At 34.1% G+C, this 15,378-nt stretch overlaps 1 protein-coding gene across 3 annotated transcripts in view; it reads right to left on the reverse strand.

Moving 5' to 3' along the window:
* Nucleotides 1-2,067: 2,067 nt before the first annotated feature.
* The window catches only part of TSC22D2 (TSC22 domain family member 2), a 48,927-nt gene continuing 35,616 nt past the window's right edge, over nt 2,068-15,378 (reverse strand). For 2 of the 3 annotated variants that reach the window (XM_081569443.1, XM_081569442.1), the window contains 2 exons: nt 4,674-4,725; nt 2,068-3,773 (listed from right to left, as the gene is read on the reverse strand). In XM_081569443.1, coding sequence (XP_081425569.1) covers nt 3,513-3,773; nt 4,674-4,725 — 313 coding nt within the window. In that variant the 3' untranslated portion in view covers nt 2,068-3,512. Of the gene's footprint in view, nt 3,774-4,673; nt 4,726-9,037; nt 9,117-15,378 lie in introns of those variants that run through there. The other variant, XM_081569444.1, reaches the window with a different exon arrangement.

A 15,378-nucleotide genomic window follows, 5' to 3' on the forward strand; every position in this document is an offset into this window, starting at 1 on the left:
ATTGTCTCTCTTGGTTTATCTATACCCTTAATTAAACTCTGAATGTTGAGGGGTGGGCTTTGTCCTTTTCAAAAGATTATTAAAGAGAATTGAGTCACATCACAAAGTGCCTGCCACTGAGCTATAACTACCTTAAAAAAAAAAGACTTCATCTTAAAAATTTGTTTCCAGAAAATCCAGTGGTATTTTCATTCTGGTTCTACAAGGAAGAATTTTCATGAATTTTCCCCCTTCCAGTTTTTTTTTTCAAAGGTCCAGAAGTGACTAGTGTTTGAAACTTGGAGAAATACCCTCATCTCTGACCCATGACAGAATAATGAGTTTTAATTATCCATCACTGAGGGCTTGATGATAAAGCATTCCTGTCTTTATACTTATTATGCTTAGTTCAGGACATTGGAAATAGAATTGGCAATATCCAGCTATTTTTGGACAAAAAATTATGAGCTAAAATAATCATGTATTTTATATCTCACAACCCCTTTTTGGGGGGTGTTACAGCAAGCTATAAAGTCACATTGTAGCTAAAGTAATTTTTTTGGGGGGCAATAAAGTTTGTACACATCGCCATATCAGAAACAAAATGTCCTATGATTTTGCAGTTGGCTTAACTAAATAAACAGAAAACTTCTGTGGTACCCTGGCCTATGAGCATTTCACTGAGAAAATTACAGATGGCATTCATACAAAGACTGTGCTCCTAAACTGGCATCTTAGTAAATTAATATTCCAGCTATTTGTAACTGGAGACCCTAAATATCAGAGGTAAAACTGAAATTTAAAGATTTAATAAATTGGAGGAATGCTTGATGTTGTTTTAAAATACAGTCTATCTGATGCAGACAAGCATATAGCTTTTCCACCCTAAGTTGTCCCTGACTTTGGAGTGGGGGACTTATGAGAGTAGGTATGGGTGTACAGGCTTCCTTTCACAGGTCCAAAGGCAAGGAAGGGGAGTTGGGAAGCAAACGACAGGCACTACTATAGTTTTGCATTTTTTGAACATGGCACCATTAATTATCTTCTCATGTCATTAAATTGAAAAGTCTGTTAATATTTAAGCCTCAGTACATTTTTGCCAACTTACTTTTTAGACGTTCACAGGAAGCTTGCCTTTCTACATTAGGTCCTGCTATTTAAAGACAAATAATTTTGTTAAATATTAATTTGTATTTCTTAGATTACTAGAGGTTGAACCCTTAGAAACTGCCATTTATTTCTCCTGTGAACTATTCATGTATTCCACTGTGATTTTTAAAAATTGTAATAGTAATAATTGCGTTTAATTACCATTTTAAACATATTAATCATTTCCTCTGTGACTATTAGGAATTATAGTGTTTTTCTACTCCCAACACCAAAATTGATATTTTCACAAAAATCCCAGCCTTTTCTAATACTAGTTTTTCTCCACCTGTATTAAATATACTGTTCGCACTTTAGGGGCACACCCGGCAAGCCTTTTGGTAAACATTCCAACACGGAAGTTTCACTTTCTAGCTCATCTGTTACAGCTCTACTTAGCAATCTCACTCCATTATCTTCGGGATGCTTCTTCAAGCCTAAGGACTTAAGTTCCTTTAGTTATTTCTATTAACATTAAAATTCTGTTTTTAGTGAATACATCCTGCAGCATAACTAGAATATAAAATAATTGCAAGTTCCATGTACACTCTGATTTTATGCATTTAGTTTGTGGCTTAAGTTTTTATTTTAAATAAAGAACATTTATCTTCTTTTAATGCAGAGAGCTAATTATTGATTCTCAATAACTCCTGATTAGCTAGTTGGCTATAGATATAGAGCATGTTAATTTCTACAGGCACCTTTCTGAATTCAAGTAAAAGTTTTGGTAGACAAGGATTTCCTACTTAAATGTCATTGACATAATATGAATATCTAGTACAAATATTGCTCACTGTTCTTGCATTCTTTAAATTATTTTACCTTGAAGATTTAAGAACCATCCTTAAGTCATTAGTAACAGGTTTTCATTGAAGGAATATTTGGAACTGTGAAAATACAAATCTAATCAAATTAAATTTTGAACACATATAGAGCCAAACATTTCAACAAAACTGCAGTTTAATTTCAGAAAATGTGTTAAAATATATATTTATACATCAATTTCTGACATACACTTAATGTGTTAGTATACACAAAATGATGCTTTCTCTTGAAACTGTATTTATGAAATGTACATTTTAATTTAAATACTCAGTATACACTGCACTTAATCTGCATGTTGCATTTATTAAATACATTAAAATCTGCAATGTAACAAAACGTTTTCTGCATACGAAATTCAAAACACCATTTTAAATGAACAAAAGATGGCTCACTTCATTTTTATTTTTACAACTAGTGTATAATACACTAGCTCAGCTCCACCACACTACCTGTTCGTTCTTTTTTATTTGACATTGTTCACAGACTAGTACATATTACAATAAGAGTGCTGGATAAAAACATGAGGTACGAAAGTGGTTCAAAGATTATAGGTCATGCAGATCATGCTAGACAGCAAAGAAAATTGTGACCGAGAAAACACTAAATAAAAATACATAAAGAATGTGCATTATAAAAAAAAAAAAAAAAAACTCCATTACACAGCTTTGCTTCTTTGGTTACAAAGTAGGTTGAACAATTTCACAGCTTTTTATTCCCACCCGAAAAAAGTCATACGAAATGTCAAAAAGCAGAGGAATCGTGGCAATTTCTCTATTAGAAAGTAGAAACAAATGAACAAAGTTTTCTTCATCAAAATAGCCCAATTATTTATTATATCACAATAACTGGTGACTACCTGTACAGTTGCACTATGTTCTTCATACTTACACTATACAAAATTTACATTCAAGCTGGGTCTTTACTACTGAAAATAAATACCGAAGGTAAATTGCCATTAGTGTTAGAAATATGCCAGGATTCTTTTGTTCAATTATTGCCTAAACGTTTTATCTATGAAATGCAATCCTGTCTTTCAATTCCTTTACTGATACTTATAATTATTCAAAAAAATTAAAAAAGTTCTGTGACATTGTTCATGTACATTATGAAAATAGCAGCCCTGTAATAAATAAAACACAAATAAATGAAAACTTATGTAGGCAAATGTTACTGATATTGAAAGAAAAGTGGCTCTTTAGATGAACTTTTATAATGTGATAGGAAGGCTCAGGGTAAATCCATGGGTAATAAGAAACATGGGCGAGCCACCAAAGCTCTTAAAAGACCCCGCTCGTGCGCACCAGGTAAAATGCAAACTCTGCTCACTTTAATACACCTCATCTATTACTCCCCTTGCGTACTGATGACAGAAACTGGACACCAACAGCGCTGTATGACATCTCAAAGAGAGGAAAAGCTCTTGTAGAATGATTGTCTAATACTGAAAGGGCCAAACACACAACCGAAGCATGGCTACTTGCTTTTGTATAAAGTGGGAAGAACACCAGTGGCACACAAGGGTAGATTGCTTTCAGTTTTTTTCTTAATGAGGCAAGAAAGCTTTATGCTGAGGAGACATTCGGCTGCTGTGGAGGTTGCGTTGGCTGCGGAGGCTGTGCTATCACTGCTTGCTGTTGAGAAGTGCTACCAGGATTGGCCTGTTGGGCTGGGAGTTGGGATAATTGATCATTGTTTGAAAGAGATTTTAACAGTGCATTTTCTCGTTCAAGTAAAGAGTTTCTTTCAACTAATTCTTTTATTTGTTCCTTTAGAACTTCCACTTCTTCTCTTACTGCATACATCAAATGGCTTTTCACCAGATCCTGTGAAAAACAAAATTAGGAATGTCAAAAAGAGTGAAAGGGAAGGAGTTGCTATCTGGTTCTCCCCTACCTGGTGCCTTAAAAACACAAGACGATTTCATGCTAATTTTCCTGCTTTTGCTTTTTATGTTTCTACTGTTTCCTGACCGACTCTGATGAAGATGGGGTGGAAAAAATCTAGTTCCCAACTGGGGAAGCAAGTCCAGAATTTTCTTTTCAAAGTCTGGAGTGATTTAAAAAATAAATACCAGCTCCTTAAATTGTCAATTAATAAAGCTTAGAATTAAAGTTTAAAATCATATACTTAGATGTCAGATGAAGAGAACAAAGGAAATTAAACTGATATTAAACTAGTTATAGTAATGCTTTAAGAAATAAAGTGACCTGCAATTCCCAACTTCAAAATCTTAGGATTAAAAAAAAAGCAGACTAATGGCCTTTATTTACAACCTATTTATGGTTTTAATAACTTGAATCAAAATATTTTTAATAATGTTGAGTAGAAATCTTTAAGAAAAACAGAAAAACTGATAGTAACAGCAGCAATCAGAACCAGAGTCAACAGAAACAAGTCTATTTATTAAAGCTGAGTAACACACTCTCTATCCACTGGACCACCAGAGAAGTCCAGGTCTCTAAATTATTGTTGATGCTGAGATATTCAGGGGATCAAATGCATGTTGATTATATATACCCCCCAAAATGGTCCTTATCAATAGTGTAACATGAAATGTGGTATTTCTAGACTAAAAATTCTCAACGGTTTGTCATTTTCAACTAAATCTTATTATTGAAAAATATACTTCGGTCATCTTGGTTTAAAGAAATTAGATACTTGTTTTTTAGGACTGATAAAACCCAAGAATGTATGAAATGAGAAGACTATAAGTTTTTACTTACCATTGCTTGTTCTATTTTGTTGTCAATGGCTACACCACCTCCCCCAGATGCACTGGAAAAAATTAGAATATTTCATTAAATTATTCTAAAAAAATGTAAGCTCCCTTCCAACTCTTAAAGTAAATAAAAACATTTGTATTTTGCTTAAAACCAAAACAGTAATTTAAAATAGACTATTAGTCTATTTTCAGAATTTCATACTCAGAGCTCTTATTTTGAAAATGAGTATCTCAGCAAATAGATGAGTTCTAAAAATCCTTTGTAGCTTCACTATTTCCAACTTGCCTATGGAACATATATGCTACTTTAAAAATCAACTCCCAGTTCTATTCAGTTCTCAAATCAGTGACCTTAAGATATATTTCAAATGAGCAGCATCTGCTCCACATCTCTTCATTTACTAACAATATATTCTAATTGCCTTTCATGCAGAAATTTCAGTGGTTACTTATTGCAGTAAATTCAGATGATTACTCCTCTTCTATAGATTTTTATATTTTTAATATCCGGTTTTTAAATTTTAAAAACTGGCTTGTAAAAATGATTCAGAGGGCTTTTGGGCAAACAGTACTTGGAGGGTTGGTTAACAAGGAACTCAACTGTCTGGCAGACCCGCATGCTTTGACTGTAGCTTGCTACCTGGCAAAAATCACCAACTAAGGTATGTGGTTTAGACCAATTTTTCCTAGAAATAATTGGAAACAGTCTAGCTGGTATGTACATCTCAAGTTCAAATATTATTTTAGCATTTACATGATAATGACACAGAAGGCTGAATAATTATCCTCTTTGGCAGTTTATATTTTCCTATGTATATAGCAAGGACCTATATCCTTTTCTTGGTGCTTTCGTAAATTTTCAAGAACAGTTACTAGATTTTCTTGTAAATATATATCTGATACATTAATCTACTGTATCAATACAGAAAAAGGTCTTTAAATTATTTTTATATAAAACTTGACTACACACTCTTCATTTATTATTTAGTGATAAATTTAGATGCTAATAAATCTGAAGACTATTTTACTTTAGATGTTGGGGATCCTCAATGTTATATCAGATTGAGGCTCAGAAATACCCTGTCTGATGTAGTGGTACCTTTTATATTGTAATCTAAGCAGATATGGTTACAATCTTGGTTTTGTCACTCACTACCTGTATCAGTAAATCATCTATTTAGCTTCCTCGGGCCTTAGTTTCCTCATCTGTAAAATGAAGGGGTTGGTGTCAATGCCCCAGTGGCCTTTGAACTTTTTAATCCTCTAAACTCTGAGTCAATGGAAAAACAAAAGCTTGTTTATCTAAGCATTAACAATATTAATTACAGAATACTACTTCACTTGCTGCTGTTGCTAAGATGAAAAGGAGCTTCTGTATACCTAATAACTGGAAAGGATATACAGATCATTAATACTTATATATGTTAGGCTTTAAATGCTTGTAGAGACTACGTATGGCTTAATGTAACTATAAACTACAAAACTATATAAACTTTAGTGTAAAGTTCAGTTCAGACACCATATGGATAAAGTCACCAATACTGGCCATAATTTGGCAAAAAAAATGGTAATAGGCATTTAGATTAGTATCTGCCTGAGAATCCTAGATTATACTTTTTTATTCTGTATCAAGGGACAACTGAAATCATTTCATGACTTAAATATGATCAATTCTTTTAACATATCAGTTTTAAATAGAATATTGTAAATGCTAACTTTAATATCAGTTTTACATACTAATGAGCAAACAAACAAAAAATCTAAATAAATCTCAAACTCTTAAAAGATTTCTTCTTCTTTTCTGATAATTAAAATAAAACCTAGTCAGTTTCCAAACCATTCCCTCAGCTAAGGAACAATAATTAGCATCCTACTCTTTGTTGATAAAATAACCTCCAGTCCTGACTTAGGTATCTTTTATTTCTACAGAGGAACAAGTTTGCAAAATATAAACTAAACAGGTTCATATTGAAGGTATGTGTCCTTTAGAAGGTATTATTATTTCAATTTTGTTAAATATTGTACTTTAACAGAATCAGGTCAGCCACAGATACAGTTACTATCACTATAGTCACCTCTGGCCACTTTGAAGGCTGTTACCAAGAATACTATAACCTATTGCAGAGGTTCTCAAACTTTACCATTGCACCAGTCATCCGTATGTATGTCTTGTTAAAAAACAGATTGTTGGGTTCCACCTCAGTTTCAGGTTCAGTAGGTCTGGGATGGGGCCCGAAATTATGCAGCATTTCTAACAAGTTCTAGGTGGTGCTGATTCTGCTGCCTGACAAACCATACTTCTGAGGAACCACTGGCTTACAGAGATGAAAGCTAGAAGGGAAATAGTTTTAAAAAAATCTAACTATTTAAAAAATTTCTTAGCCTGGTACACAAAACCCTTCACAAGCTTGACCTGTGCCTTCTACCATCTCCTTTTCTCTCATATTCTACTCGGCACATTGTGTCTAACATAACTATTTGAAGTCTGAGGAATATATTATGTGTGTGTGTGTATCCACTCAGGTTTCCAAGGCTTTTCAGAAACTGTTTCCGCAGCTGCAAATGCTCATAGTTCCAATTCACCTGGCTTTCTTTTACTTGTTTCTTAAGATGCTCACTGTCATCTCTTCTGGAATGCCTTCTAGTTTCCTAAGGTGAACCAATATCCCATCCCTTTTGTGGTTTCACTAAAATAATCACAAACTTTTTACAGTGCATAACCATGAAATTCTGGCCCCTCCATATACTCACTGTGAATTCTAGGAAATTATTTAACCTTCCTAGATCTCAGTTTTTTTTTTTAAAAAAAAACTTAAAATAAGGATGGTTATCTTCAGGATTCTTGCCTGGGAAATCCCATGGACAGAGGAGCCTGGCTGGCTACTGTCCACAGGGTTGCAGAGTCGGAGGTGACTGAGCAAGGAGCAAGGATTATAAACCAATTCACAAAACTCCTGTGAGGATTAAGTGACTTTAAATAATACTACCACTGTTAACTCTATCAGACTGAATTCTTTGAGTGAGGTTCATTATCATCTTCACCTCTATGAAGGCACATGGGAGCACGTAGGTGCTCAAGTGCGTACAGAAAGAGTCAATATGACAACAGTTACTGAATATATTAGAAACAATTACCGGTTCATATTAGGAAGCCATTATATATTTTTTTGAGTTTAAATAAATCAGCAGTTCTCAGTGTTGTGGTCCCTGGACCAGGAGCATCAGCATAATCTGGGAACTTATTAGAAATGCAAATATTTGGGTTCATTCAGATCTACTTTTGAGGTGGGATTCAAAAAATCTATTTTAATAACTCATTCAGCTGATATGAAAGAAACTAAAGTTTGAGAACCACTGCTTTAAAAACCTGCTTTTAAAATAAAGATACAAAATGGGCTTCCCAAGTGGCTCAGTGGTAAAGAACCTGCCTGCAATACAGGAGACTTGGGTTCAATCCCCTGGACATAGAAACGGCAACTCACTCCAGTATTCTTGCCTGGGAAATCTTGTGGACAGAGGAGCCTGGTGGCTCAAAAGATTTGGACATAGCGACTAAACAAGCAAGCACCAATATGGTAGTTTTAAATAAAAACAAATAGGAGGGTATTCTATTTGAAGATCCCAGAACATGGGATGAATGAGGGTAATAAGTTGTTTTCTATTGTGTTCAAAGTCAACACAGTGGTTTAGGGTTTATGCTCTTTTAAAATGAGAATGATTAGCTGCAGCAGAATGAATAATTTTATTTACTTCCTTGACCTAATGTTACAGTATTAGGCCTTGTTTTCTTTCTTATTGTATTCACCACACTATAACTGGGCGATTAATAACCAGTTTCTGAACTTAAGTTCCTTAAGAGGAGGCTTCCTAACACTTTGTAACTATTCTGATAAACTATACAGTGCTACAAAAGGGGATGATTTTCATAAAGAAACTTTCTGTTTACTATGGGTCACTCTTTTAGAATAAAATCATAAGTGGATTAGCATTAATAGATGAATAAAAAATTGTGGGTACTGAGGGAATGGACAGAAATATAGAACTGTGAGAAAAAACACAAGAATGACTATTACTTTTTTATATAATGAATGTTCGTTTCTTGGAATTGTGGCTCCCAAAAGAACCAAAAGGAGCTTGATAGTGCTCTAAATAAATTACAATCACATTCATGAGAAAAGTAAAACTTAAGTATCAGTGTAGGATGGATTTCCATGCTGTTCATATTTTAATTTACCCCAACTGGTTCCCCACCACAGGTTTTCTCCCCAGGCCTGCTTACTCTTATCACATTAGATTACTTGCAACCTCACTGAGAAGACAAGGGGCCAGATAGGAGACTCCGCTCCGTCTTCACAAGTGTCTTACATTTGCATCCTTCTTAATAGGCTAACTCTTTCATCCATGCTCTCAGCTCAGTGACTGCAAATCATCCCGTCTTTCCTCTCTAAAAATTAAAACCAGTGAAGGCAAAGTTAGGCTTAACTTGATCTCATATTTACAAAAAATTCCTTATGAGAAATCAAAATTTTTCTTTATTAATGTGGAGAGAGACATCATGACTACTGTTTATGATAAAAATAGTGCAAATTTCTTCACTATTACACTTTGACTACTGTTGTCTTTCTTCTCAATAGAAATGCCATTTTAAAAATTAATTATTTTTTGGCCACACTGTGCAGCATGTGGGATCTTAGCTCCCCCACTAAGAACTGAACCCGTGACCCCTGTAGTGGAAGAGCATAGTCTAAACCACTGGACTGCCAGGGAAGTTCCACAAATGCTTATTAACCAAGCAACAAGGTAGAGGAAAGGAACACAAATGACTGTTCACTTCATGGCAGCACACACACTTTAGTGAGTTCTTACTCCAAGCCTGAGTAATACTCTCATTTTACAGTTGAGGAAACTGAAGCCTAGTAACTTACTCAGACACAACCCTAGGGACAGGATTAAAACCTAACCTAATTAATGTCAAAACATGCTTTTCCTATCACAACATTAAGACTGTGAAAGGAAGAAAGCAACTATCTACAATGACCTAAAAGAAATACAGAGTTGTGTGCATTGTGAAAAGTGCTTAAACTTAGTTGTGAAACCATAAGCATGGATCCAACTATGTTCATAACATGCCATTTATCTTATCTAGCATATTCCTAGAAGAGGTTCAGGTCTGAAAATAAGGTAGGTAGCTTCTAGGAAAAGGCACTTGCTCAGTGATCTTTAGACAATCAGCATAGTTTGATTTCTCTACTAAGGACTAAATTGTTCTTTTGTTAGAAAGTTGAAGGTACCTTAAGACTATATAGATCCATACGCAGAATATTATTTAAAAAATTACCTTGCTTTATTCAAAGACCCTCCTAATCTTCCCTGCTGAATCAAAATACAATTAAAACAGTAATTCCACAAATCACAAAATAAAATGTTGTGTGATAACTTATTTGACTGAACTGGCAATCTCATACACTAAGGTTCAAGCACCCTTACCCAAACCAGGTAAAATCAATTCTTTTTAAACTTAAAAGTAGAAGCTATAGTCTTTCTTGGAGGCCAGTCCTCAGGAATCACATACTGTTTCCAATACATCATTTACAATCTTCATCCCCTTGCCCGCCCCCCACAATAAGCTAGTGCTAGAAATGCTTTAGTTCTAACCTGGATTACACTTTGCCTTCTCTCAAAGAAATGTGTGTTTTATTTTTAGAAAGTAATCGTTAAGTAGCTTATTGCAAAAAAAGAAATCTAATGAATCTACAGTTCAGTAAGCTTATCAAGGTTAAAAAAAAAAACAACAAAAAACTACCACCCTTTTTGTAAAAGGAATTTTAAAAATATTTACATTTTATCACAATTAAGAGCAAATAACAATCCTCCTTCCAAAAAGGAGCCTATGTAGATAAAAATTCATATAGTCTCTGCCTAAATGCAAACCTCTGTGGTTAAGAATAAAACTATTAGACAAAATTAACAGAAAATTAAGCTAAGAACTCAAAATTGTGTATATCCTAATTATTAACCATAAGTTCTACCAATGTAAAAACAATCTGTTCAATTTCATTGTTTAAAAAATGTAGACAAAAGGTCCCATGGAGATTTTTATTCTCAGTAACATAAAATAAGTGATTTCTGTGGGCCATAAAAGCTATTATTCATGCTAAGCAAGCAGGTAAAATGGCTATTCACAAAACTAAACGTTATCAAGTACTCAATCTTACTGTGAAAAAAGCTTTTTACCAAGGAAATATTAAAAACCCAGCTAAATATACAAAGATTGATATTTGTTTTTACCATCTATAAAAACCTTGCTCACCAATGCCCTTAGCATATTTTACATTCATCTAATTAATTTCAGGTCAAAATCCTGAAATTTTCTTCCAGAAAAGAATATTTAAAAAGAGGAAAAAAGGATACACACTGTGGATTATACCAATGTCAATTTCTGAACTTTAGGTGTTATATTATAGTCATGCAAAATTTTACCGTTGGGGGAGAACTGGGTGAAGGGGTACATGAGACCTCCCTGAACTTCTTTTTTTTTGGGCAACTTATCTATAAGTATTCCAAATAAAAGTTTTAAAGGAGATATAAGTACATGATAAAGAATAAATCAGTGAAAGGAAAGTGAAAGTGAAGTCGCTCAGTCAGTCAGTCGTGTCCGACTCTTTGCGACACCATGGGCTATATATAGCCCACCAGGCTCCTCCATCCACGGAATCCTCCAGGCAAGAGTACTGGAGTGGGTTGCCATTTCCTTCTCCAGGGAATCTTCCCGACCCAGGGATCGAACCTGGGTCTCCCGCATTGTAGGCAGACGCTTTACCATCTGAGCCACCAGGGAAGTCAAATAAATTCAGTAAGTACACACAAAAAGGTATACCATCAATATCAAGTCCCTCTCCTACCTCCTATCAGTGACCTTAAAGAAGTCCATTTAGGAAGGAATTCTTTACTGTTTTGGAGTGGGAGAGGCCTTTCTAACTATATGCCTCAAAATATATGAAGTACTTCTATAAATCTGTAAGACAAAGAAGCCCCAATAGAAAAATGGGTAGAATACACATGAACATTCACAAGACATTAAAAAATACTCTATATCTCATAATAAAAATATAGACTGAAACTATAATATGTGATATTATTTCCCTAAACACACTGGCAAACATATTTAAGTTTAATGCAAGATTAGTGAGGCTATGGGAAAATGGGCCTTCTCTTGCTGTGCTGGTGAAAAATGGTATAATGGTATAATCCTTATAGAGAGCAATTTGGTTACATCTAATAAATTTTGCACATACACACACAGTCTCACTCTTTAAGTCAGCAACACTACAAGTAGGTATTTATCCAACAGATATTTTTACATACATAGGAAAAATATATTGACAAAACTACTCATTACAACGTTGTAACAGCAAGGTTTCTGACTAGCAATAGGGAAGGGGTTAAATAAATCATGGTATAGCCATTCATTTAATACTAGCCATTTAGTAAGAAAAAAAAAAAACCCCACAAAGATGCTGTTCTGTGTACTGAGATGGAAACTATATGATGTGTATATATTATCATTTATGTGAAGAGGAAGATATTATGTATTTGCTTGTATACGCAGAGAGAGTGGAAACACACACACACAAACAGCTATCTGTTTGTGAAGGCAGGCAGAAGGCGAACAAGGACTGAAGACTACTTTCACGCACTTTGAAGAATACTGAAAAACATTTTCCAAAATGAAAATGACTCATAAAGGAGTTATTACAGTGTGAACTTAAGACATAACCAAATGGCAGACAGGAAACAAGAAAGGAAGAAAGGAGGGAAGAGGACCAACAACTCCACTTGCTTTTGGAACTTTTTCTTTCTGAAAGATTAGGTACTATGTTTAACACAGGAAACTATTAATATACATGATACTTGTGACTTGTAAAATTTATTTCCTTGGCTTAGGGTGAATTAAAATCACTTAAAAACATAACTCCCAGTATAGTTATTTCTGTTCAAAGTGATGCTGGTAACTAAATAGTAAAAGTATCTCGGATAAGTATCTAAGATACAACAGGCTACATAAACTTACACAGTGTTGCATTAAAAAATGAATTCTAAATAAAGTATTGGTAAGATCTTTTTTATTTTTTTTCCAGATTTCTTTACACTTCAAAGTTATGATATTTTGGTGGAATTATTATTTGATAGTAAAATTCTGATATAATTATATACATATTTTTCTTGAGCTACTCTAAGGAAACAACTTAAAAACTAGCCAAACTAAAAATATTTTTCTGTTAAAAAAGTCAAGATGGAAGATATAAAAATTCAGTCAGGAGACTTATATAAAAGGAAAACAGCGTAGCAATTTTACCATTACAGTCCAAACATTCCAATAAACTAAGAAAGTTTAACATTCTATTACTTCAAGTTAAATACTTAAATTACAAGAACATGAAATCATACCTACATAAGATAAATGAGCTTATGCACTAACTGTTATTTCTTATTAGACTAGCATTAGGCAAGGTTTGACACAATGAAAAAGTTATTTCCTTCCTCTGAGTCAGACTGAAAAAAGAAAGGGTGTGAGAAAGGGGTAGGAGGAGGGTAGCATTTTCCCCAATGTTGGAGTGCTTACATTTAAAGGAGACTCTCTTGAAAGAGAATTCATTTTACTGTTTACAAAGCAGCAACTGGTAATTTGGTGATAGCGTAATTACAGGGGAGTGAAGGACACATAACAGAGGTGTTTAAGCCTAAATTAAAAATTTGACACTATAGTCCTGGCTAACTTTACTTCCTGGAGACTGGGAAAATAACACACTGACAATTATCTAGACTGAGATGTACACTGGTATCCGAGAGTAAAAAAAGGAGAGAGACTAGGAAGGTATTTTTCCCAACTCATGTTCAGAATAACTAACAAAAACCTATTAACATAGTTATACTGAAAAATAACATAGTGGATATAGTTCCATATATTCATTTGAGATATTCTAAAGCCATTTCCTTTAGTCTGCTGGGATAGAAGCTGTTAGTTAATCAACATCTAAAAATATCAGAATTTAGTGATTAAAGTACCATATAGGTTAACCTAGTAAAAGTTCTATGGTTTCTGATACTGATTTTAAGAACTATCTTTCCTACAAAATACAAAACTTCAGTAGAAGAGAAAAATTCAATAAAAATTCTTAATATGAATGAAGACATTATAAACACATAAAAGCTCAAATTCTTCCAGCTGTGTTAGGAAAAGGATCAAGATTAAGAAAAAGACTTCCAGGGAAAGGACTATGTTTAACAGCCATTTTGTCGTTAAGATCAATTCTCCTTTAAATGGTCAACAATATGGCATTCCATCCCTTTGCGTATGAGGAAATAATAACACTGTCACCAACTAAGGAAATTTTCATGGTGTAAGTGTATGAAAATGAACAAAACTGGAGAAAGAACATAATAAAAAAGAATGTCAAGGGCAATAAAAACAAAAATGTAAAGCTCTTAAGATTTGCATTTCATTTCAGAGGCCAAGAAGCATTGAATAAATTTTTACCTAGCAGTGGGCCTATTACAAAAACAACCTTTTTATGTAGCTAAATTCATCTACAATTTTTAAAGTAACTTAGAATTCTTCAGCAATCACATACAAATGGGCCAAAGTGTGTGTGGCGGGGGAAGAGGGGGAAGAAGCAGGAACTAGCTTACTATATGCGTCTCTAACACTAACCTTTACATTATCCCACCTCACCTCCCCCCAACTCCAAATGCCTGCAACTTCTGAACTGAAAAGCCTAAACTCCTTAAGGTGCTCCGTGGTTTACTTTTATTCTCTTTGTTGATACTGCTTCTCATTCTCTAAATACTCTACCATTCTTTTAGAGCTTTCAGCTCAAATATTTTCTCTTCTGGAAAGCATTCTGTAACTCTTCCAGAAGCAATACAGTAAGTCATGCTTCACACTACACTCGCAGCACTCAGCATACAGGGTGTGTTCTAACCGTTTCATCAATCTCCTACCACACAAAAGCTCTAACAATCTACCATGAGGCTGGCAGACATTTAATAAAGAAGCTATAGAACTTAAGACTCAAAAACTGTATACCTGGAATTTGAGTCCTGAATACATTACCTGCTATGCTGACTCTGGGGCCTTTTTTTTCTTAAAGTTGTAACACAAAGTAGCTGTACTGGATCACCTCCAAATCATTTCCTACACTTAACAGCAAAACTGACTTTTTCCAACATTCCTTGGTATTTAATAAACTTGGGTAATGCTACTATTTTAACCAAACACAAAACAAATAATTGAGGAAACATTCCTTACTCTTATTTCTCATTTTCAATTTGAAACTAAACTTGCTATATATATGTTCTTGCTAATATCAATGAAATAATCCATATACCTAGGTAATTCAAATACCTTTGGTGGTAACAGGTCATAAATCCTGAACAAACTTCTGCCTCTTATTTCCTAATAGCCAAATCTCAGTAATGCTTACCTTTCTAGATGACACTTTTGTTAAAAAAATAAAATAAAAATCCAATCTGTCTCCTCTGCACACACACAATACTCAACAAATATTGGGTGGAAGAACATGAAGTTAGACAGTGTTCATCACAGGGAAGACCACTAGATGTGGAATTAGCAAATACACATTGCAACTTAGCCTCACCTCAGGTTTACTATGTCCAGAGGCAAATTACTCTTATTGGGCTTTTTT

Source organism: Giraffa tippelskirchi, chromosome 2 (genome assembly GCF_054371585.1).
Source record: "Giraffa tippelskirchi isolate mGirTip1 chromosome 2, T2T-mGirTip1v1.2.pri, whole genome shotgun sequence".
NCBI lineage: Eukaryota > Metazoa > Chordata > Mammalia > Artiodactyla > Giraffidae > Giraffa > Giraffa tippelskirchi.